We start from the raw sequence: 27,046 nt of genomic DNA, 5'->3' as shown, positions 1-27,046 counted from the left end.
CACACTGTTCCAAACCCTGGACTTCTCTAACAGCATACATAACACACTGTTCCAATCCCTGGACTTTCTCTAACAGCATACATAACACACTGTTCCTAACGGCATAACACACTGTTCCAAACCCTGGACTTCTCTAACAGCATAACACAATGTTCCAAACCCTGGACTTTCTCTAACAGCATACATAACACACTGTTCCAATCCCTGGACTTCTCTAACAGCATACATAACACACTGTTCCAATCCCTGGACTTCTCTAACAGCATAACACACTGTTCCAATCCCTGGACTTCTCTAACAGCATAACACACTGTTCCAATCCCTGGACTTCTCTAACATCATAACACACTGTTCCAATCCCTGGACTTTCTCTAACATCATAACACACTGTTCCAATCCCTGGACTTTCTCTAACAGCATACATAACACACTGTTCCAATCCCTGGACTTTCTCTAACATCATAACACACTGTTCCAGTCCCTGGACTTTCTCTAACAGCATACATAACACACTGTTCCAATCCCTGGACTTTCTCTGACAGCATAACACACTGTTCTAATCCCTGGACTTTCTCTAACATTAAAACACACTGTTCCAAACCCTGGACTTCTCTAACAGCATACATAACACACTGTTCCAATCCCTGGACTTTCTCTAACAGCTTAACACACTGTTCCAATCCCTGGACTTTCTCTAACAGCATACATAACACACTGTTCCAATCCCTGGACTTTCTCTAACGGCATAACACACTGTTCCAAACCCTGGACTTCTCTAACATCATAACACACTGTTCCAAACCCTGGACTTTCTCTAACAGCATACATAACACACTGTTCCAATCCCTGGACTTTCTCTAACAGCATACATAACACACTGTTCCAATCCCTGGACTTTCTCTAACATCATAACACACTGTTCCAATCCCTGGACTTTCTCTAACATCATAACACACTGTTCCAATCCCTGGACTTTCTCTAACAGCATAAATAACACACTGTTCCAATCCCTGGACTTTCTCTAACATCATAACACACTGTTCCAATCCCTGGACTTTCTCTAACATCATAACACACTGTTCCAATCCCTGGACTTTCTCTAACAGCATACATAACACACTGTTCCAATCCCTGGATTTCTCTAACAGCATAACACACTGTTCCAATCCCTGGACTTTCTCTAACATCATAACACACTGTTCCAAACCCTGGACTTTCTCTAACAGCATACATAACACACAGTTCCAATCCCTGGACTTTCTCTAACAGCATACATAACACACTGTTCCAATCCCTGGACTTTCTCTAACAGCATAACACACTGTTCCAATCCCTGGACTTCTCTAACAGCATACATGACACACTGTTCCAATCCCTGGACTTTCTCCAACAGCATACATAACACACTGTTCCAATCCCTGGACTTTCTCTAACAGCATACATAACACACTGTTCCAAACCCTGGACTTCTCTAACAGCATACATAACACACTGTTCCAATCCCTGGACTTTCTCTAACAGCATACATAACACACTGTTCCAATCCCTGGACTTTCTCTAACAGCATAACACACTGTTCCAATCCCTGGACTTTCTCTAACAGCATACATAACACACTGTTCCAATCCCTGGACTTTCTCTAACAGCATACATAACACACTGTTCCAATCCCTGGACTTTCTCTAACAGCATACATAACACACTGTTCCAATCCCTGGACTTTCTCTAACAGCATACATAACACACTGTTCCAATCCCTGGACTTTCTCTAACAGCATACATAACACACTGTTCCAATCCCTGGACTTTCTCTAACATCATAACACACTGTTCCAAACCCTGGACTTCTCTAACAGCATACATAACACACTGTTCCAATCCCTGGACTTTCTCTAACAGCATACATAACACACTGTTCCAATCCCTGGACTTTCTCTAACATCATAACACACTGTTCCAAACCCTGGACTTCTCTAACAGCATACATAACACACTGTTCCAATCCCTGGACTTTCTCTAACAGCATAATAACACACTGTTCCAATCCCTGGACTTTCTCTAACAGCATACATAACACACTGTTCCAATCCCTGGACTTTCTCTAACATCATAACACACTGTTCCAAACCCTGGACTTCTCTAACAGCATACATAACACACTGTTCCAATCCCTGGACTTTCTCTAACAGCATACATAACACACTGTTCCAATCCCTGGACTTTCTCTAACAGCATACATAACACACTGTTCCAATCCCTGGACTTTCTCTACACATACATAACACACTGTTCCAATCCCTGGACTTTCTCTAACATCATAACACACTGTTCCAATCCCTGGACTTTCTCTAACATCATAACACACTGTTCCAATCCTGGACTTCTCTAACAGCATACATAACACACTGTTCCAATCCCTGGACTTTCTCTAACAGCATACATAACACACTGTTCCAATCCCTGGACTTTCTCTAACAGCATAACACACTGTTCCAATCCCTGGACTTCTCTAACAGCATACATGACACACTGTTCCAATCCCTGGACTTTCTCTAACAGCATACATAACACACTGTTCCAATCCCTGGACTTTCTCTAACAGCATACATAACACACTGTTCCAATCCCTGGACTTTCTCTAACGGCATAACACACTGTTCCAAACCCTGGACTTTCTCTAACAGCATACATAACACACTGTTCCAATCCCTGGACTTTCTCTAACAGCATAACACACTGTTCCAATCCCTGGACTTCTCTAACAGCATAATACACTGTTCCAATCCCTGGACTTTCTCTAACAGCATACATAACACACTGTTCCAATCCCTGGACTTTCTCTGACAGCATAACACACTGTTCCAATCCCTGGACTTTCTCTAACATCATAACACACTGTTCCAAACCCTGGACTTCTCTAACAGCATACATAACACACAGTTCCAATCCCTGGACTTTCTCTAACAGCATACATAACACACTGTTCCAATCCCTGGACTTTCTCTAACAGCATAACACACTGTTCCAATCCCTGGACTTCTCTAACAGCATACATGACACACTGTTCCAATCCCTGGACTTTCTCTAACAGCATACATAACACACTGTTCCAATCCCTGGACTTTCTCTAACAGCATACATAACACACTGTTCCAATCCCTGGACTTTCTCTAACGGCATAACACACTGTTCCAAACCCTGGACTTTCTCTAACAGCATACATAACACACTGTTCCAATCCCTGGACTTCTCTAACAGCATAACACACTGTTCCAATCCCTGGACTTCTCTAACAGCATAATACACTGTTCCAATCCCTGGACTTTCTCTAACAGCATACAAAACACACTGTTCCAATCCCTGGACTTTCTCTGACAGCATAACACACTGTTCCAATCCCTGGACTTTCTCTAACATCATAACACACTGTTCCAAACCCTGGACTTCTCTAACAGCATACATAACACACTGTTCCAATCCCTGGACTTTCTCTAACAGCATACATAACACACTGTTCCAATCCCTGGACTTTCTCTAACAGCATACATAACACACTGTTCCAATCCCTGGACTTTCTCTAACATCATAACACACTGTTCCAATCCCTGGACTTTCTCTAACATCATAACACACTGTTCCAATCCCTGGACTTTCTCTAACATCATAGCACACTGTTCCAATCCCTGGACTTTCTCTAACAGCATAAATAACACACTGTTCCAATCCCTGGACTTTCTCTAACATCATAACACACTGTTCCAGTCCCTGGACTTTCTCTAACAGCATACATAACACACTGTTCCAATCCCTGGACTTTCTCTAACATCATAACACACTGTTCCAATCCCTGGACTTTCTCTAACAGCATACATAACACACTGTTCCAATCCCTGGACTTCTCTAACAGCATACATAACACACTGTTCCAATCCCTGGACTTCTCTAACAGCATAACACACTGTTCCAATCCCTGGACTTCTCTAACAGCATAACACACGGTTCCAATCCTTGGACTTCTCTAACATCATAACACACTGTTCCAATCCCTGGACTTTCTCTAACATCATAGCACACTGTTCCAATCCCCGGACTTTCTCTAACAGCATAAATAACACACTGTTCCAATCCCTGGACTTTCTCTAACATCATAACACACTGTTCCAGTCCCTGGACTTTCTCTAACAGCATACATAACACACTGTTCCAATCCCTGGACTTTCTCTGACAGCATAACACACTGTTCCAATCCCTGGACTTTCTCTAACATCATAACACACTGTTCCAAACCCTGGACTTCTCTAACAGCATACATAACACACTGTTCCAATCCCTGGACTTTCTCTAACAGCATACATAACACACTGTTCCAATCCCTGGACTTTCTCTAACAGGCATAACACACTGTTCCAATCCCTGGACTTTCTCTAACAGCATACATAACACACTGTTCCAATCCCTGGACTTTCTCTAACGGCATAACACACTGTTCCAATCCCTGGACTTCTCTAACGGCATAACACACTGTTCCAATCCCTGGACTTCTCTAACAGCATAACACACTGTTCCAATCCCTGGACTTCTCTAATGGCATAACACACTGTTCCAATCCCTGGACTTCTCTAACAGCATACATAACACACTGTTCCAATCCCTGGACTTTCTCTAACATCATAACACACTGTTCCAATCCCTGGACTTTCTCTAACAGCATACATAACACACTGTTCCAATCCCTGGACTTTCTCTAACAGCATACATAACACACTGTTCCAATCCCTGGACTTCTCTAACAGCATAACACACTGTTCCAATCGCTGGACTTTCTCTAACGGCATAACACACTGTTCCAATCCCTGGACTTTCTCTAACAGCATACATAACACACTGTTCCAATCCCTGGACTTCTCTAACAGCATAACACACTGTTCCAATCCCTGGACTTTCTCTAACAGCATAACACACTGTTCCAATCCCTGGACTTTCTCTAACAGCATACATAACACACTGTTCCAATCCCTGGACTTCTCTAACAGCATACATAACACACTGTTCCAATCCCTGGACTTTCTCTAACGGCATAACACACTGTTCCAAACCCTGGACTTTCTCTAACAGCATACATAACACACTGTTCCAATCCCTGGACTTCTCTAACAGCATACATAACACACTGTTCCAATCCCTGGACTTTTCTAACGGCATAACACAGCATAACACACTGTTCCAATCCCTGGACTTTCTCTAACAGCATACATAACACACTGTTCCAATCCCTGGACTTTCTCTAACATCATAACACGCTGTTCCAATCCCTGGACTTTCTCTGACAGCATAACACACTGTTCCAATCCCTGGACTTTCTCTAACATCATAACACACTGTTCCAAACCCTGGACTTCTCTAACAGCATACATAACACACTGTTCCAATCCCTGGACTTCTCTAACAGCATACATAACACACTGTTCCAATCCCTGGACTTTCTCTAACGGCATAACACACTGTTCCAAACCCTGGACTTCTCTAACAGCATAACACAATGTTCCAAACCCTGGACTTTCTCTAACAGCATACATAACACACTGTTCCAATCCCTGGACTTCTCTAACAGCATACATAACACACTGTTCCAATCCCTGGACTTCTCTAACAGCATAACACACTGTTCCAATCCCTGGACTTCTCTAACAGCATAACACACTGTTCCAATCCCTGGACTTCTCTAACATCATAACACACTGTTCCAATCCCTGGACTTTCTCTAACATCATAACACACTGTTCCAATCCCTGGACTTTCTCTAACAGCATAAATAACACACTGTTCCAATCCCTGGACTTTCTCTAACATCATAACACACTGTTCCAGTCCCTGGACTTTCTCTAACAGCATACATAACACACTGTTCCAATCCCTGGACTTTCTCTGACAGCATAACACACTGTTCTAATCCCTGGACTTTCTCTAACATTAAAACACACTGTTCCAAACCCTGGACTTCTCTAACAGCATACATAACACACTGTTCCAATCCCTGGACTTTCTCTAACAGCTTAACACACTGTTCCAATCCCTGGACTTTCTCTAACAGCATACATAACACACTGTTCCAATCCCTGGACTTTCTCTAACGGCATAACACACTGTTCCAAACCCTGGACTTCTCTAACAGCATAACACAATGTTCCAAACCCTGGACTTTCTCTAACAGCATACATAACACACTGTTCCAATCCCTGGACTTTCTCTAACAGCATACATAACACACTGTTCCAATCCCTGGACTTTCTCTAACATCATAACACACTGTTCCAATCCCTGGACTTTCTCTAACATCATAACACACTGTTCCAATCCCTGGACTTTCTCTAACAGCATAAATAACACACTGTTCCAATCCCTGGACTTTCTCTAACATCATAACACACTGTTCCAATCCCTGGACTTTCTCTAACATCATAACACACTGTTCCAATCCCTGGACTTTCTCTAACAGCATACATAACACACTGTTCCAATCCCTGGATTTCTCTAACAGCATAACACACTGTTCCAATCCCTGGACTTTCTCTAACATCATAACACACTGTTCCAAACCCTGGACTTTCTCTAACAGCATACATAACACACAGTTCCAATCCCTGGACTTTCTCCAACAGCATACATAACACACTGTTCCAATCCCTGGACTTTCTCTAACAGCATAACACACTGTTCCAATCCCTGGACTTCTCTAACAGCATACATGACACACTGTTCCAATCCCTGGACTTTCTCCAACAGCATACATAACACACTGTTCCAATCCCTGGACTTTCTCTAACAGCATACATAACACACTGTTCCAATCCCTGGACTTTCTCTAACGGCATAACACACTGTTCCAAACCCTGGACTTTCTCTAATAGCATACATAACACACTGTTCCAATCCCTGGACTTCTCTAACAGCATAACACACTGTTCCAATCCCTGGACCCTGGACTTCTTCATCATAACACACTGCATAACAGCATACATAACACATCCAATCCCTGGACTTTCTCTAACATCATAACACACTGTTCCAATCCCTGGACTTTCTCTAACAGCATACATAACACACTGTTCCAATCCCGGGACTTTCTCTAACAGCATAACACACTGTTCCAATCCCTGGACTTTCTCTAACAGCATACATAACACACTGTTCCAATCCCTGGACTTTCTGTAACAGCATAACACACTGTTCCAATCCCGGGACTTTCTCTAACAGCATACATAACACACTGTTCCTATCCCTGGACTTCTCTAACAGCATACATAACACACTGTTCCAATCCCTGGACTTTCTCTAACGGCATAACACACTGTTCCAATCCCTGGACTTCTCTAACGGCATAATACACTGTTCCAATCCCTGGACTTTCTCTAACAGCATACATAACACACTGTTCCAATCCCTGGACTTTCTGTAACAGCATAACACACTGTTCCAATCCCGGGACTTCCTCTAACAGCATAACACACTGTTCCAATCCCTGGACTTTCTCTAACAGCATATATAACACACTGTTCCAATCCCTGGACTTTCTCTAACATCATAACACACTGTTCCAATCCCTGGACTTTCTCTGACAGCATAACACACTGTTCCAATCCCTGGACTTTCTCTAACATCATAACACACTGTTCCAAACCCTGGACTTCTCTAACAGCATACATAACACACTGTTCCAATCCCTGGACTTTCTCTAACAGCATACATAACACACTGTTCCAATCCCTTGACTTTCTCTAACAGCATACATAACACACTGTTCCAATCCCTGGACTTTCTCTAACAGCATACATAACACACTGTTCCAATCCCTGGACTTTCTCTAACATCATAACACACTGTTCCAGTCCCTGGACTTTCTCTAACAGCATACATAACACACTGTTCCAATCCCTGGACTTTCTCTAACATCATAACACACTGTTCCAATCCCTGGACTTTCTCTAACAGCATACATAACACACTGTTCCAATCCCTGGACTTCTCTAACAGATTACATAACACACTGTTCCAATCCCTGGACTTTCTCTAACGGCATAACACACTCTTCCAATCCCTGGACTTTCTCTAACATCATAACACACTGTTCCAAACCCTGGACTTCTCTAACAGCATACATAACACACTGTTCCAATCCCTGGACTTTCTCTAACAGCATACATAACACACTATTCCAATCCCTTGACTTTCTCTATCAGCATACATAACACACTGTTCCAATCCCTGGACTTTCTCTAACAGCATACATAACACACTGTTCCAATCCCTGGACTTTCTCTAACATCATAACACACTGTTCCAGTCCCTGGACTTTCTCTAACATCATAACACACTGTTCCAATCCCTGGACTTTCTCTAACAGCATACATAACACACTGTTCCAATCCCTGGACTTCTCTAACAGCATACATAACACACTGTTCCAATCCCTGGACTTCTCTAACAGCATAACACACTGTTCCAATCCCTGGACTTCTCTAACTGCATAACACACTGTTCCAATCCCTGGACTTCTCTAACACACTGTTCCAATCCCTGGACTTTCTCTAACATCATAACACACTGTTCCAATCCCTGGACTTTCTCTAACAGCATAAATAACACACTGTTCCAATCCCTGGACTTTCTCTAACATCATAACACACTGTTCCAGTCCCTGGACTTTCTCTAACAGCATACATGGCACACTGTTCCAATCCCTGGACTTTCTCTGACAGCATAACACACTGTTCTAATCCCTGGACTTTCTCTAACATCATAACACACTGTTCCAAACCCTGGACTTCTCTAACAGCATACATAACACACTGTTCCAATCCCTGGACTTTCTCTAACAGCATACATAACACACTGTTCCAATCCCTGGACTTTCTCTAACAGCATACATAACACACTGTTCCAATCCCTGGACTTTCTCTAACAGCTTAACACACTGTTCCAATCCCTGGACTTTCTCTAACAGCATACATAACACACTGTTCCAATCCCTGGACTTTCTCTAACGGCATAACACACTGTTCCAAACCCTGTACTTTCTCTAACAGCATACATAACACACTGTTCCAATCCCTGGACTTCTCTAACACCATAACACACTGTTCCAATCCCTGGACTTCTCTAACAGCATAACACAATGTTCCAAACCCTGGAATTTATCTAACAGCATACATAACACACTGTTCCAATCCCTGGACTTTCTCTAACAGCATAATACACTGTTCCAATCCCTGGACTTTCTCTAACAGCATACATAACACACTGTTCCAATCCCTGGACTTTCTCTGACAGCATAACACACTGTTCCGATCCCTGGACTTTCTCTAACATAATAACACACTGTTCCAAACCCTGGACTTCTCTAACAGCATACATAACACACTGTTCCAATCCCTGGACTTTCTCTAACAGCATACATAACACACTGTTCCAATCCCTGGACTTTCTCTAACATCATAACACACTGTTCCAATCCCTGGACTTTCTCTAACATCATAACACACCTTCAATCCCTGGACTTTCTCTAACAGCATAAATAACACACTGTTCCAATCCCTGGACTTTCTCTAACATCATAACACACTGTTCCAGTCCCTGGACTTTCTCTAACAGCATACATAACACACTGTTCCAATCCCTGGACTTTCTCTAACATCATAACACACTGTTCCAATCCCTGGACTTTCTCTAACAGCATACATAACACACTGTTCCAATTCCTGGACTTTCTCTAACATCATAACACACTGTTCTAATCCCTGGACTTTCTCTAACAGCATACATAACACACTGTTCCAATCCCTGGACTTTCTCTAACGGCATAACACACTGTTGCAAACCCTGGACTTTCTCTAACATCATAACACACTGTTCCAATCCCTGGACTTTCTCTAACATCATAACACACTGTTCCAATCCCTGGGCTTTCTCTAACATCATACATAACACACTGTTCCAATCCCTGGACTTTCTCTGACAGCATAACACACTGTTCCAATCCCTGGACTTTCTCTAACATCATAACACACTGTTCCAAACCCTGGACTTCTCTAACAGCATACATAACACACTGTTCCAATCCCTGGACTTTCTTAACAGCTCTAACAGCATACATAACACACTGTTCCAATCCCTGGACTTTCTCTAACAGCATACATAACACACTGTTCCAATCCCTGGACTTTCTCTAACAGCATACATAACACACTGTTCCAATCCCTGGACTTCTCTAACAGCATAACACACTGTTCCAATCCCTGGACTTTCTCTAACAGCATAACACACTGTTCCAATCCCGGGACTTTCTCTAACAGCATACATAACACACTGTTCCAATCCCTGGACTTCTCTAACAGCATGCATAACACACTGTTCCAATCCCTGGACTTTCTCTAACAGCATAACACACTGTTCCAATCCCTGGACTTTCTCTAACAGAATACATAACACACTGTTCCAATCCCTGGACTTTCTCTAACATCATAACACACTGTTCCAATCCCTGGACTTTCTCTGACAGCATAACACACTGTTCCAATCCCTGGACTTTCTCTAACATCATAACACACTGTTCCAATCCCTGGACTTCTCTAACAGCATACATAACACACTGTTCCAATCCCTGGACTTTCTCTAACAGCATACATAACACACTGTTCCAATCCCTTGACTTTCTCTAACAGCATACATAACACACTGTTCCAATCCCTGGACTTTCTCTAACAGCATAATAACATCATAACACTGTTCCAATCCCTGGACTTCATCTCCAATGCCTGGACTTTCTCTAACAGCATACATAACACACAGACTTTCTCTAACATCATAACACACTGTTTCAATCCCTGGACTTTCTCTAACAGCATACATAACACACTTTTATTTTTATTTTTTTATTTTACCTTTATTTAACACACTGTTCCAATGCCTGGACTTTCTCTAACCTTCCGGTTACTAGTCCAACGCTCTAACTACTAGGCCGCCTACACTGTTCCAATCCCTGGACTTTCTCTAACAGCATAACACACTGTTCCAATCCCTGGACTTTCTCTAACAGCATAACACACTGTTCCAATCCCTGGACTTTCTCTAACAGTATACATACAGTGCCTTGCGAAAGTATTCGGCCCCCTTGAACTTTGCGACCTTTTGCCATATTTCAGGCTTCAAACATAAAGATATAAAACTGTATTTTTTTGTGAAGAATCAACAACAAGTGGGACACAATCATGAAGTGAAACGACATTTATTGGATATTTCAAACTTTTTTAACAAATCAAAAACTGAAAAATTGGGCGTGCAAAATTATTCAGCCCCTTTACTTTCAGTGCAGCAAACTCTCTCCAGAAGTTCAGTGAGGATCTCTGAATGATCCAATGTTTACCTAAATGACTAATGATGATAAATACAATCCACCTGTGTGTAATCAAGTCTCCGTATAAATGCACCTGCACTGTGATAGTCTCAGAGGTCCGTCAAAAGCGCAGAAAGCATCATGAAGAACAAGGAACACACCAGGCAGGTCCGAGATACTGTTGTGAAGAAGTTTAAAGCTGGATTTGGATACAAAAATATTTCCCAAGCTTTAAACATCCCAAGGAGCACTGTGCAAGCGATAATATTGAAATGGACAGCATACATAACACACTGTTCCAATCCCTGGACTTTCTCTAACAGCATACATAACACACTGTTCCAATCCCTGGACTTTCTCTAACAGCATACATAACACACTGTTCCAATCCCTGGACTTTCTCTAACAGCATAACACACTGTTCCAATCCCTGGACTTTCACTAACAGCATACATAACACACTGTTCCAATCCCTGGACTTTCTCTAACAGCATAACACACAGTTCCAATCCCTGGACTTTCTCTAACAGCATAACACACTGTTCCAAACCCTGGACTTTCTCTAACATCATGACACACTGTTCCAATCCCTGGACTTCTCTAACATCATAACACACTGTTCCAATCCCTGGACTTTCTCTAACAGCATAACACACTGTTCCAAACCCTGGACTGCATTAAACACCATTGAATTTCGACTTCCACTCCCCCTCACTGCTGACCTTAATCATCTGTCTGAAGAGGGCTGACATGAAGCAGCTGTCTTGTTGACAGGGGGAAAGTAGCGCGGCTGTTTGAAGGCAGGCCAGGGCAAAGTGTTCAATGTGCAACAGTGACAGCTGAAAGGAGACGAGGACGTACTCTGACCCCCCTCTGGCATGAGTGTGTGTGTGTGTGTGTGTGTGTGAGTGTGTATGTTTGTGTCTGCCAATAGGTGCGTCTCCAACAGAGTGTGTGTTTGTGTGTGAACCTTTACTTATGCAGACTGAGAACACCAGTCGTACTTAGTTGCAGGCATGATGACAGCATAATGACCTTGGATTCCAGACAGCCGATCAATACTGTCCAAAATGTGTCTGTTCACTCTTGATAATGTTTTATAAAAGTCTTAAGGACACGACCTAGCTGTGGAATTATTAAGTCAATACTGCTCTCCGATATCGGGCTCTGAAGCCTTTGAGATATTAGGAGTTTGCTTTTTGATGTGTGATGTATGGAGCAACCTTTTGAAGTGTTTTACAGCCTAGTTTATAGGGTATATACTAAAAAGTGATTGGCCATGAATATGCTCCTTTCAACATGGCCGCTATCTAAAAAAGGCCTCAAGGGTGTATGCATATCAAGGGAACCTACTTGTTCATTTCAAGTGTTAAATCATCCTCAAGTAAGGTGAACACTGGCATGAAGATTTCTGAGAACCGCTGGACTGCCCCACACTCTTTATCATAACTCGTCTTTCCCTCTCCACAGGGCCGCCCAGAAGCTCAGCCTCTCGTCCAAGCGGAAGAAGCCCCAGCAACCTCAGCTCCAGTCTCCACCCGAACCTGCCGAGCCCCTGGTCTACACAGGTGGCTTCAGCGGTGCCCTGCAGCTGTCCCCACCTGCCGTGCCGCCATGCCTCCTCCGGGCCGGTTCAAAGGTCAAGGACACCCCGGGGATGGGAAAGGTAGGACCGTTTGGGATTGTGGACTTTCTTTCATTTCGACTTTGGTATCTTTTTTGCTTGATGGTAAAATTGTTACCATGTGGAGTCAGTGGCATGGTATCGTCAGGTATCAGGTAGTGTAGAGTAACAGACTGGTCTGGTCATAGGACTATGTCATTGGTGTAACATACAGTTGAAGTTGGAAGTTTACATACACCTTAGCCAAATCAAATCAAATCAAATGTATTTATATAGCCCTTTGTATATCAGCTGATATCTCAAAGTGCTGTACAGAAACCCAGCCTAAAACCCCAAACAGCAAGCAATGCAGGTGTAGAAGCACGGTGGCTAGGAAAAACTCCCTAGAAAGGCCAAAACCTAGGAAGAAACCTAGAGAGGAACCAGACTATGTGGGGTGGCCAGTCCTCTTCTGGCTGTGCCGGGTGGAGATTATAACACAACATGGCCAAGATGTTCAAATGTTCATAAATGACCAGCATGGTCAAATAATAATAATCACAGGCAGAACAGTTGAAACTGGAGCAGCAGCACGGCCAGGTGTACTGGGGACAGCAAGGAGTCATCATGTCAGGTAGTCCTGAGGCATGGTCCTAGGGCTCAGGTCCTCCGAGAGAGAGAAAGAAAGATAGAATTAGAGAGAGCATACTTCAATTCACACAGGACACCGGAAAGGACAGGAGAAGTACTCCAGATATAACAAACTGACCCTAGCCTCCCGACACATAAACTACTGCAGCATAAATACTGGAGGCTGAGACAGGAGGGGTCAGGAGACACTGTGGCCCCATCCGATGACACCCCCGGACAGGGCCAAACAGGACGGATATAATACATTCACACTCAGTTTTTCACAATTCCTGACACTTAATCCCATTAAAAACTGTTTTAGGTCAGTTAGGATCACCACTTTATTTTAAGAATGTGAAATGTCAGAATAATAGTAGAGAGAGTGATTTATTTCAGCTTTTATTTATTTTATCATATTCCCAGTGGGTCAGAATTTTACAAACACACATTGCCTTTAAATTGTTTAACTTGGGTCAAACATTTTGGGTAGCCTTCCACAAGCTTCCCACAATAAGTTGGGTGAATTTTGGCCCATTCCTCCTGATAGAGCTGGTGTAACTGAGTCGCACACGCTTTTTCAGTTCTGCCCACAATTTTTCTATGAGATTGAGGTCAGGGCTTTATGATGGATATTCCAACACCTTGACTTTGTTGTCCTTAAGCCATTTTGCCACAACCTTGGAAGTATGCTTGGCGTCATTGTCCATTTGGAAGACCCATTTAACCAAGCGTAACTTCCTGACTGATGTCTTGATATCTTGTTTCAATATATCCACATAATTTTCCTCCCTCATGATGCCATCTATTTTGTGAAGTGCACCAGTCCCTCCTGCAGCAAAGCACCATCACAACATGATGCTGCCACCCCGTGCTTCACGGTTTGGATGGTGTTCTTCGGATTGCAAGCTTTCCCCCTTTTTCCTCCAAACACAATGATGGTCATTATGGCCAAACTTTTTGTTTCATCAGACCAGAGGACATTTCTCCAAAAAGTACGATCTTTGTCCCCATGTGCAGTTGCAAACTGTAGTCTGGCTTTTTTGTAGCGGTGTTGGAGCAGTGGCTTCTTCCTTGCTGAGCGGCGTTTCAGGTTATGTCGATATAGGACTCGTTTTACTGTGGATATAGATACTTTTGTACCTGTTTCCTCCAGCATCTTCACAAGGTCCTTTGCTGTTGTTCCGGGATTGATTTGCACATTTCGCACCAAAGTATGCATCTCTAAGAGACAGAACGCGTCTCGTTCCTGAGCTGTATGACAGCTGCATGGTCCCATGGTGTTTATACTTGCGTACTATTGTTTGTACAGATGAACGTGGTACCTTCAAGCATTTGGAAATTGCTCCCAAGGATGAACCAGACTTGTGGAAGTCTACTTTTTTTCTAGGGTCTTGGCTGATTTCTTTTGATTTTCCCGTGATGTCAATCAAAGAGGCACTGAGTTTGAAGGTAGGCCTTGAAATATATCCACAGGTACACCTCCAATTGACTCAAATGATGTCAATTAGCCTATCAGAAGTTTCTAAATCCATGACATCATTTTCTGGAATTTTCCAAGCTGTTTAAAGGCACAGTCAACTTAGTGTATGTAAACTTCTGACCCACTGGATTGTGAAACAGTGAATTATAAGTGAAATAATCTGTCTGTAAACAATTGTTGGAAAAACGACTTGTGTCATGCACAAAGTAGATGTCCTAACTGACTTGCCAAAACTATAGTTTGTTAACAAGAAATTTGTGGAGTGGTGGTAAAACGAGTTATATTGACTCCAACGTAAGTGTATGTAAACTTCCGACTACAACTGTAGTTTTGACTCCTAATGTTATAATTCGTAGTGAGTTTCATTGTTTTCTCAGAAGAGCCCGTTTGGGATGTCATTTGGGCGTGGGTGGGCGTGGTTTATACAAAGGACACTTTGCTGAAGCCTGTTTGTTATGCTGGTGTTACGCTGGTCTAAAGTAAAAGGTCAAGATAACATCTCCGTTGTGGGCTTGTGTGCGAGACCCGTCTCGCCGATTCCCAGGCCGTTGGCATTTTATGAATCCCGGTCCATATGAGATGAGAGCATTCCTCTCATCGAGTGAGTGACAGGCTGTATCAGTGGGTAAAAATTGTGAGTATGATTTGGAGAGTGAGGAGAGTGGTCAACGACATTCGGAGGTGATAATCTGTGTGGAGAACATTCCGCTCACAGAATGGGGGTCGGTTTGTGAGAAAAAAGTGTTTGAAAAAGTTTGTGTTTTGAGGGCATGGGTATTTGTGTGAATCAGTGCGATGAGAGGCCTAGGACCAAGGTGGGAACATTTTGTTTAGGGGAGATTCCTTTTGCAAATCAACTGCATTTTTGTGAAGCTAAATCAACTCACCTTTCTACTATTGACTAAAGACTCATTGTCCTGATTGACTAAGACAATGGTGTGTTGATCTAATGCAAAACACAAAATCACTCTCAGATACCCTCAAACACACGTACTGTACTCAGATTCAGCAACCAATCTAACAGAATGTCTGTTAATCTATGAGTTTGCAGAAACAACATTTTCTGCTGGATTACAACGAGTCTAGATGAGTAAGTGTAGGTGTTTTGGTCTGCTACTCTATCTGACAGGGAGTGTATAAAGTCATGCTCATTGGAAGCCATGAATTTTCATCTACGTAGACAGCCAAGCTGCTCTTTTTCCGCATCTCACCTCCTCTCTCACCTCCTCTTCTAGTTGTTGATACGCTTTCACACTGTCAGATACAAGATGAAGAGCTGTGTTTTTCCATTTTTACAAGTTTCGAGTCGACATTTTTTTCAGCGTAGTTAGCCGCTCCGCTTCATGGATTCCAAGCAGAGGCAGCTCATAGCAATTTATAACCTGAAGTTAGCCCGTAAACAACTAGTACTTCTGGGCTTCACTGTAAAAAAAAATATTTTCAGGGTTGTTTACGAGACTAGACATTACGTAATGTGTTTAGGGACCTTAGTACCCCCCCCCCCCCCCCCCACACACACACACATCTCCTTCCTCCCTCACACCTTGTGTAAGCAAGCATTGGGTTTAGTCTCGTTAATGCTCAGCTCTGACTTGGCTGCGGATCAAATGAGTAGCCGTCAGAGTTCATTGTCAAATCCAGCGCCAGGCCTGTGCTGCTCAGTGGAGATTACACAGCGTGAAGCGATTATCCTAAAGTGGATTAGACACGGGTCCTGATACAGCCCCTCCCTCCTCGTCTCACAGGCCAGCCAGTAGACTGACAGGTGGACTACAGCATGAGAGGTATTGGCTTATATGTCCTTCTATCCCCTCACAACAGCTCCCCGCTATATGGACAATGCAGGCTTCTGGAATACCTTCATTCGGACCAAGGTGCACAGTTTATGTCCATTGGGTATGGGCATGTATCTTTGATTCCATTGTGAATGCTGACATCATGGTGAAGTGCACCATGGTTGTCTGTCTGTGGGCCAATTTGGCACCTCCTCATTCACCATGGAGCCCAATGGGCTGCCTGAGTGGCCCTGCTCCTGGAGGCCAAGTGATTCCTCACTCCCTGGGAGCCCATGGATGTGGTGCCAAAAGCTGCTTGAAACTGGCATGGATGGCCACAGAATGACCCCCCCCCCCCATAATGCCAGCCCCCCGCCCCTTTAGCTTCAGTCACGCTGGTTGGCCATTCGATTTATGTCTTGGAAGTATTGACATAACTGGAAATCTCTGATTGGATGTTTCTCTAAATCAGAGTTTTGGTTTGGAACCTAATCATTTTTTGTAGACCCATCAATCCCCCACATGACTGGTTTGTGCTACTGTACAGGCACCAGATGATTGGCCATTTTACTTATGTCTTCAACTCTTGAAAATAACTCTTAATCTCTGATTATAATTTTAATATGAACGTTTCTCTCAATCATGGTGGTGTTTTGGCCCAAAACTTAAACGTTTTCCCTTTGTCTCATCATTCTCCCCACAAAGTACGACGAGTTAATGTGACTGTACAGGCAGTTGCAGATGGGAAGGCTATAACAGCCTATTCCTTTACTATTCACTGTGGGGGATGAGGTGATGTCTCTTCGGTATCTCCTCATTACCGCTGTTCAGTAAGTCAGCAGGAGGGCTAACATGAAAAGAGCCAGAAACGCGATACCTCTGTGATCCTATCATCTCACATTCTGAGTTCTGTTAGGCGTCTCGTCTTCAAGACTGCTGCTGTCAGGAGTTCTGCGTAAACTTTTTGAAGTCGCTAATCGTACATCTGGGGCACAAAGTTGCAAAATTGTTAATGAGCTCCGCATCAAGGAAGCAGAGGAAATAATTTAATGAGGCCCAATGAGCTCGGAAAGCGTTGTGGCGGGCTGTAACTCTTGAATATAGATGTATTTTTTGCTGCTTTGCAGTTCTTCGCCCTACAGCCAAAAATGGTGGTTCCTTCCTGGGGAAAGTGTTTCAGACTTCACACTGTGCCATTATTATTTGTTTACACAGTATTTTCTGTTACTGTTGTTACTACTGTTAGTTCTACTACTGTTACTGTTACTACTGTTTACTACTGTTACTGTTACTGCTATTACTGTTAGTATTGTTACTGTTACTGCTACTGTTACTACTGTTACTACTGTTACTGCTGCTGTTACTACTGTTATTACTGTTACTGCTGCTGTTACTACTGTTACTACTGTTACTGCTACTGTTACTACTGTTACTGCTACTGTTACTACTGTTACTGCTACTGTTACTACTGTTACTATTACTGTTACTACTATTACTGGTACTGTTACTACTATTACTGTTACTGCTATTACTGTTAGTACTGTTACTACTATTACTGTTACTACTGTTACTACTGTTACTGTTACTGTTACTACTATTACTGTTACTGTTACTGCTATTACTGTTTGTACTGTTACTGCTACTGTTACTACTGTTACTGTTACTACTGTTACTACTATTACTGTTACTGTTATTACTGTTACTACTGTTACTGTTACTGCTATTACTGTTAGTACTGTAACTGTTACTGTCACTGCTACTACTGTTACTGTTACTGTTACTGTTACTACTGTTACTACTGTTACTACTGTTACTGCTACTGTTACTACTGTTACTGTTACTGCTGCTGTTACTACTGTTACTACTGTTACTACTGTTACTGCTACTGTTACTACTGTTACTGTTACTACTGTTACTGCTACTGTTACTACTGTTACTGTTACTACTGTTACTGCTACTACTGTTACTGCTACTGTTACTACTGTTACTGCTACTGTTACTGTTACTATTTTTACTGCTACTGTTACTACTGTTACTGTTACTACTGTTACTACTGTTACTACTGTTACTGCTACTTTTACTACTGTTACTGTTACTGCTACTGTTACTACTGTTACTGCTACTGTTACTACTGTTACTGTTACTGCTACTACTGTTACTGCTACTGTTACTACTGTTACTGCTACTGTTACGACTGTTACTGCTACTGTTACTACTGTTACTGCTACTGTTACTACTGTTACTACTGTTACTGCTACTGTTACTACTGTTACTGCTACTGTTACTACTGTTACTACTGTTACTACTGTTACTACTGTTACTACTGTTACTGTCACTGCTACTGTTACTACTGTTACTACTGTTACTATTGTCACTGCTACTGTTACTACTGTTACTGCTACTGTTACTACTGTTACTACTACTGTTACTACTGTTACTACTGTTACTACTGTTACTGCTACTGTTACTACTGTTACTGTTACTACTGTTACTGTTACTACTGTCACTCTTACTGTTACTGCTGATACTATTACTGTTACTATTGTTACTACTGTTACTACTGTTACTGTTACTGCTACTGTTACTACAGTTACTGCTGCTGTTACTACTGTTACTACTGTTACTGCTACTGTTACTACTGTTACTACAGTTACTACTGTTACTACTGTTACTACTGTTATTGTTACTGTCACTGCTACCACTGTTACTGCTTAAATAGGCAGGGCTTTGGCTGTGTTTACACTGGCAGCCCAATTCTGATAATTTGCCACTCATTCACCAATCAGATCAGATCTTTAGCCAATAATTGAGCAAAATATCAGAATTAGGCAGCCTGTGTAAACGCAGCCTTTGAGAATTGAGATCTGTCAGGACCGGAAGGAGGTATTGGGTGAAGTGATGTGGGAGGGGTGGAGCTAAGAGATGAGAGAGCAGAAAGAGGAAGAAAGAAGGGTCAAGGGGAGGAAGGGGAACCGTCTGTAGATGGAGGCATACATGATTTGGCACAGTCGATTCCAATTCAATATTGTGTTTCATCTTATCAATAAACAAAGTCTACATTTTGAAAAGAGGGCACCCACACATCGCTGGGAAGCTTTGAAACCAGTCTTAAATGTCCGAGCTGACCTGTTGTCTGAAATACAGTATGTAATGGTCCCCCATGGGGATGCAAATGAAGGAATGAAGAAAATATGTTGTCGGAATGTTGAATATGTCTAGTTGATAGCTAAACATTGTGTTGCGGAGCGTAAACTAGACTCATTGCAATGCACGCTCACGGAAATCCTCAGCACAATACTCCTTTGACGAGCTGCCTAACCCCAACCCCAACGCTCGTGGGAAATAGAAAGCCGAACTTCTCGCTCGATACTACGTAACATGTGAGGGAAGACTATTGTAATTCAGTCCTAGACACAGAGACCCTCAATGTCAGGGGATTGAATTCTTAATCTATCTGTTTGCTGCGGTTGTAAATGCTCAAGCTGTTTGTAGTTACACTGCAGGAAGCGGGCCCTGGTGGTTAGGCTATAAAAATCTGTTTACAGTGAGTGAATGATAGCAATGGAGAGGCATGTTCTTTCAAGCTCTAGCAGGTTGTGGTGTTGGTTCTCTCGTCTTTAATTGCTTGTATGTCATTGTTCGGTGAAATGTTTGGGGACTATAGTAGACAATAATGACATGGTATGCTCTTTCTACATTTTTGTAATTTAGCAGACACTCTTATTCAGAGCGACTTACACTAAGTTAATACATTTTCATACTGGTCCCCCCTGGGAATCGGACCCACAAACCTGGTGTTGCAAGCACCACACGCTACCAACTGAGCCACATGTGGACACATGTTTCACTTTCTCTCTCTCTGCCCCTCTCTCTCTCTCTCTCTCTCTCTCTGCCCTCTCTCTCTCTCTCTCTCTCTCTCTCTCTCTCTCTCTCTCTCTGTCTCTCTCTCACTACCTCTCTCTCTCTCTCTCTCTCTCACGTTCTCTTCATCTCTCTTCATCTCTCTCTCTCTCTCTTCATATCTCTCTCTCTCTCTCTCTCTCTCTCTCTCTCTCTGTCTCTCTCTCCCTCTCTCTCTCTCTCTCGCTCCCTCTCTCTCTCTCTCTTTATCTCCCTCCCTCTTAATCGGTCTCTCTCTCTCTCTCTCGCTCTCTTCATCTCTCTCTATCGCTTCATCTCTCTCTCTCTTCATCTCTCTCTCTCTCTTCATCTCTCTCTCTTCATCCCTCTCTCTTTATCCCTCTCTCTTCTTATCCCTCTCTCTCTCTCTCTCTCTCTCTCTCTCTCTCTCTCTCTCTCTCTCTCTCTCTCTCTCTCTCTCTCTCTCCTTACCCCCACCACCGGGGTGCCAAACCTTTCAGCACTATTTGAAATGAGAGGGGAAAAACCACCGGTGTGTGTCCATGCTGGCTTCCGTTCAAATCAAATTAAAACTCCTCAACCTTTCCCTCTGTCTGTCGGCTGTCTGGAGCATACAGAGCAGGGGGTTTTCTGGGTCAAATGGGGCTGCCCCCGCCTTGGGCGAGAGAGAGAGAGACAGAGAGACAGATCATACCCCCCCCCCCCAAAATGCTAACCTCCCCTGTTATTGTAATGGTTAGCAAGTCTTGGGGGTATATTTGTCGTCTGTAACTTTCTCACTCATCAAAATTCATGATTCTTTCAGGATTATCTGTATTCATGGTAGCATCCACATGAATGTAGAAGTGTTTAGAAACATATTATATTCTTATTTATAATAAAAGTGACTCCAAAATGACACAATACATTATTCACCATTCTATTTACCATTTCTATTGGACACAAAATAATCTGGAACACAACCAGAACGAACAGCAAATACACCCAACAATGATGTAATCAGTGCATGCTCTGATATGAATATGGGTCCCCTATGCTTTTGGTCCCCTAAAATCCAAAGTGCTGGAGTACAGAGTCAAAACAACTAAAAACATGTCACTGTCCCAATACTTTTGGAGCTTACTGTATATAACTGATCTATCTGGAAGAGTAGCACTGTCAGTGGTAATGGAAGACTGGCTACTTGAGTCAGCCAATCAGAATAAACCTTCACTCACACATGCAGAGTTAAAACTCATGTAAGAGGCTTAATGCCGCCATGAAAGGAACTGATTTGAATGTATTAATCGCAATTAGTGGTTTTCAATTCATCGGGGTTTGTTCAAATTATGACACATAATTAATATGCATATTTCATGAGTGGGGAGCATTGTGTTGCTCGCTGAGTGACACGTTAATTGATCAATTTGATTTATCGATTAGGATGATGGAAAAGGCAAAACCGAAAGAGGAACTTTAATCCAGAAACTGTAAATGTGTGCCTATTGTTGAACGCAATCCAAATGGAGAGATTTAATCAGGATAGACACAGCACTTCTATATTGGGAGCGATTTGGAACATGCTATATTTTATGAACAAGATGAATTTCGTGATACAGATGTTGGGGGTGGCACATTTCCAGGTCACTAGACTGAGTCGCTAATGATAACGGTGGTAGAATGTCAACAAACTCGAAGCACGTGGAGCGCAGCCAAAATCAGCAACAGCTTAACTGCAGCCGACGGCATATATCATTTTTTTTATCACTTCATTTACTTAGATTTGTTGCCACAGGTTCTGCTGGGTATTGAACATCACCAGACATTATAGCAAATTAAATGATAGTGTATTTTCATTTGTTTTCATTTTGTTATCCTTTGAACTGTTAGTTTTACTGTGATTTGGTACTGCAGGTATATTATAGCCAACAGATCAGGACTAAACTGTTCTGTCAAGAACTACACGTCATGAACTGTAAAAGAAAATAATTTAAAATCCTCCGGTTGAGTTTTTCTTTTGAATTGACCAGATTGATAAAAGGCTTCTGGTCTTCTTTGGTCCATCCATTCCTAGTGGTGGAGTGAGTTAGAGGTTAAGATACGCTTGCCTTGGTCAGGGTCACATCGTTTTCAAAACTGCTGCCGCCCCAAGATTGTTATTGGTTTTGAACTTAACCTCCCCTTCAGAATAAACTGCAGATTCAGCTGCTATTTGATGGGCACAATAAAAACCCTTCGGAGAATGGGAGCTGTCAGAGCTGACCCTACACTACGCTACACTAGCCTGGTCAGTGTTTAGCCAGCTGCTGTGGGCTTTGACACCGTAGCTGGAAGACTGAGCTAAGTACTTGCTGGACTCGTAGAAAACAAACCAGCTTCATTCCTCACGAAGTGTTGTTGTTTTGGTTTGATACTACAGTACCCAAGTCAATGACATGCTAAGGTCAGGGACAGCCTCTTCAGTCTGGAGAATCCCCACATGTCACTGGTGGGATATTCCTGAGCCAGAGGATGAGGCAGGAGGGAGAAGGAGTGGGGAGTACGGGAATCGGAATATCCCCATGCTGCCAAGTCGCACATCCAAGTCTCAGCAAACGGGGCGGCAGGGTAGCCTAGTGGTTAGAGCGTTGGACTAGTAACCGGAAGGTTGCAAGTTCAAATCCCCGAGCTGACAAGGTCGTTCTGCCCCTGAACAGTTAACCCACTTCCTAGGCCGTCATTGAAAATAAGAATTTGTTCTTAACTTAAATGAAGGAAAAAGAAAATAAAAAACGTGAAGGGTAATCCTTGGCAAGGCAACTGAAGAGTGTTAGCGTAGCATGCATTCTCGTTGATGCTCGGTGATGTTGTTTCCATTCATGCTACACCATGACAGGTTAAGTTATCTAAGTACACAAGGTAGTGTCACAAAGCTAATGGTAATTGAGGTATGCTAATTAGCGTTAGATTTAGTGCCTCAGTTTAGTGTTAGCAGGACCAGGTGAATTATCATTAGCATAAAGCAGTAAGCAGGTGTGTTGTGTATATAGTTTTACACTTAACCTAGTAATTTCTCTTGATATAGAAACACCTGTATTGGCAAGGCTGACTTGACCTTTCTGCAAAGTGAGCTTTTGATTTTAAAAAGTCACTAGGAAAGGATGAACTTTAATGTCCCTGAGTGCAACATTGTCTTAGACATGCTACTGTATACCAATATAAACACTGTTCATTACACACTCAACATTATACATTGACATTTTTGGGCGGGGGGGTTGGACGTTGTTTTCTCTCTGCAGGTCAAAGTGATGGTGCGCATCTGCTCTGCCCAGGGCTCCAGCAACACCTCGGAGTCCAGGTCATTTCTAAAGGTGGACGCCCGCAAGAAGCAGCTCACCCTCTGCGAAACGTCCGCTAACTGCCACTCCAGTGCTGCCCAGAGGCGCGCCGCCGCAGCCGCCCCCAAGATGTTTGCTTTCGATGCTGTTTTCTCCCAGGATGCATCACAAGTAAGCCACAGACACTCTCCCCAACCCCGCTGCCCCTATCCTCACATCTGTTCTCGCCACTGTTCTTTATACATCACCCTGGAGACCTACAGGTTGTGCAGGCTTTTGTTCTTGCCCAGCATTAACACAATTTCAACTAATTCAACTAACTGATTAAACTAATGATGGGCCTGATGATTAGTTGATTAGCTGAAACAGGTGTGTTAGTGCTGGGCTGGAAAAAAAAGCCTTCCCACTCTGTGGATCTCCAGAACCTGCGTTGACGAACAGTAGTGTTGTATGATGTTCTTGATATGATGAGATGTCCAAGGGGGAGGAGGGTGGGAAAGTGACCACCGCTCCTATTTTTGGACTTGGGGGTTGGGAACAGGCTAAGCAGTTGGTCCCTTTAAAGTCAAAGTGCTTTGAATTCCAGCCAAGCTTTCTAAAAATACATATCTAATTGCACAGTGCATGGTGGTGGGTGGGTGGTGGTGGTGATGGTGGTGGTGGTGGTGATGGTGATGGTGGTGGTGATGGTGATGGTGGTAGTAGTGGTGATGGTGGTGGTGGTGGTGATGATGGTGGTGGTGATGATGATGGTGGTGGTGATGATGATGGTGGTGTGTGGTAGGTGGTGGTGGGTGGGGGTTTGTGGTGGTGGGTGAAAATCTTTATACTCTCTTTGGATAATTCATTCCAATCATTTAAAAGTTAACAGTGGTGGTGGTGGGTGGGTGGTGGTGATGGTGGTGGGGATGGTGGTGGTGGTGGTGGGTGGTGGTGGTGGTGGTGGTGATGATGGTGGTGGTGATGATGGTGGTGGTGATGTAAGTGGTGGTGGTGGTGGGTGGGTGGGTGGTGGTGATGATGGTGGTGGTGATGATGGTGGTGGTGGTGATGATGATGGTGGTGGTGGGGGGTAGGTGGTGGTGGGTGGGTGGTGGGTGGTGGTGGTGGTGGTGGTAATGATGGTGGTGGTGATGATGGTGGTGGTGGTGGGGGGTAGGTGGTGGTGGTGGTGGGTGGGTGGTGGTGGTAATGATGATGGTGGTGGGGGGTAGGTGGTGGTGATGGTTGTGTGAGGATATAGCCCTGAACCAGAAACCAGCCCCAGAGTGCAGGGGAGAAAGAAACAACAAACCTTTCTGCCTGCACCAGTTTTAGCTGCAACACGCGCTGTGCTACAGGTTAGAGGGTATCCTGTCAGACAACGTCAGCCTGATGATTGGTGACCCTACCCTACTGCTCAAAGGAGAGGCGGCTTTGAAGAAGAAGACTTCAGAGTTACTGTCGAGCTCCTATTAGAACACTGCCAGTCAACCTGCACACACACACACACACACACACACACGCACACACACACACACACACACACACACACACACACACACACACACACACACACACACACGCACACACGCGCGCACACACACGCACACACACACACACACACAGCAATAGTGCCAGAGTTTGAACACTTCATCATGGAGGCTTTGTGGCTCTGCCTGTCTGCTATGGGATTGATCAGAGAGAGAACTGAGGCTGCTATGGGACTGATCAGAGAGAGAACTGAGCCTACAATGGGACTGATCAGAGAGAGAACTGAGCCTGCAATGGGACTGATCAGAGAGAGAGAGCTGAGAACGTTAAACGTTATATGTCCATATTATGCAATGCAGGTCTACTCTGCATCCTCGAAACAGGCAGAGTCATGCGATTGCCAAGCGAGGCAGCATTACCTAGGCCAGCAGGTCCCAACCCAATAAAATATCTTGGTGGTCAAATTTGGTAAATTGTAGTAAGTGAATGTAACAAAATAAATGTATCTGTATTATTATTAACAATTGCATTGTGAAAATGAATTAGAAAATCTTTGTAATACCATAAATACTCTGACCGTTAAAGGAATGAAATCATAAAAATCAGCGGACCACAGGTTGAAAACCACTGACCTAGGCCCTATAGCTGCAATGTGCTGCCCTATCTGCAAGTTCTGCTACTGTGAATACAGTGGACGGGTCATTCATATTAAAACAACAGAGAGAGATTTGCAACGTGATGCAACGTGTAGAAATACACTGCAACCTACGAACTCTCGCCCCTAGTGCTTTTAGGTCTTAGAAGTGTTTGCGTTTGATATGCATTCAAAGGGTTGTAGATGGCCCCTCCTTGTATGTTTGATATGCATTCAAAGGGTTGTAGATGGCCCCTCCTTGTATGTTTGATATGCATTCAAAGGGTTGTAGATGGCCCCTCCTTGTAAGTTTGACATGGCGCGGTGCTTTTTTTTCCTGCTTGGTTGTGTTTGCCTCTTTGCTATTGGGATGTCCTGTGATGTGAAATGATCTGATCTCACAAACAATGTTCTGCACGCAGAGACTCAGTCACACTGAGGTGTGATATGCTGTGTTGTCGTTGGCTGAAATGATCTGTGCTTTCTACTGATAGGCTGAGGTGTGATATGCTGTGTTGTCGTTGGCTGAAATTATCTGTGCTTTATACTGATAGGCTGAGGTGTGCTATGCTGTGTTGTCATTGGCTGAAATGATCTGTGCTTTCTACTGATAGGCTGAGGTGTGCTCGGGGACGGTGGCGGAGGTCATCCAATCGGTGGTGAACGGTGCAGACGGCTGCATCTTCTGCTTAGGCCATGCCAACCTCGGTATGACCACACACACACACACACACACACACACACACACACACACACACACACACACACACACACACACACACACACACACACACACACACACCTATGCCCTTGAAATAACGAATGACGGCCCATTAATGTGTCAAACAGTTTAATTTCCTGTTTTCACACCTCAAGAAACAAACTAGATGACTGACTGAACAGAG

General features: G+C 43.3%; 1 protein-coding gene across 2 annotated transcripts in view; it reads left to right on the top strand.

Annotated features, from left to right (window-relative positions):
* LOC139414938 (kinesin family member 26Aa) overlaps positions 1-27,046 on the top strand; it is a 186,266-nt gene that overhangs the window by 128,725 nt on the left and 30,495 nt on the right. For both annotated transcript variants that reach the window (XM_071162585.1, XM_071162584.1), the window contains exons 4-6: positions 12,860-13,055; positions 23,996-24,205; positions 26,756-26,849. In XM_071162585.1, the coding sequence (XP_071018686.1) occupies positions 12,860-13,055; positions 23,996-24,205; positions 26,756-26,849 (500 nt within the window). The remainder of the gene's footprint in view (positions 1-12,859; positions 13,056-23,995; positions 24,206-26,755; positions 26,850-27,046) is intronic.

Source organism: Oncorhynchus clarkii, chromosome 8 (genome assembly GCF_045791955.1).
Source record: "Oncorhynchus clarkii lewisi isolate Uvic-CL-2024 chromosome 8, UVic_Ocla_1.0, whole genome shotgun sequence".
In the NCBI taxonomy this organism is placed as follows: Eukaryota; Metazoa; Chordata; class Actinopteri; order Salmoniformes; family Salmonidae; genus Oncorhynchus; species Oncorhynchus clarkii.
The sequence above is the reverse complement of the archived record's forward strand: the minus strand, read 5'-3'. Positions and strand labels throughout refer to the sequence as shown.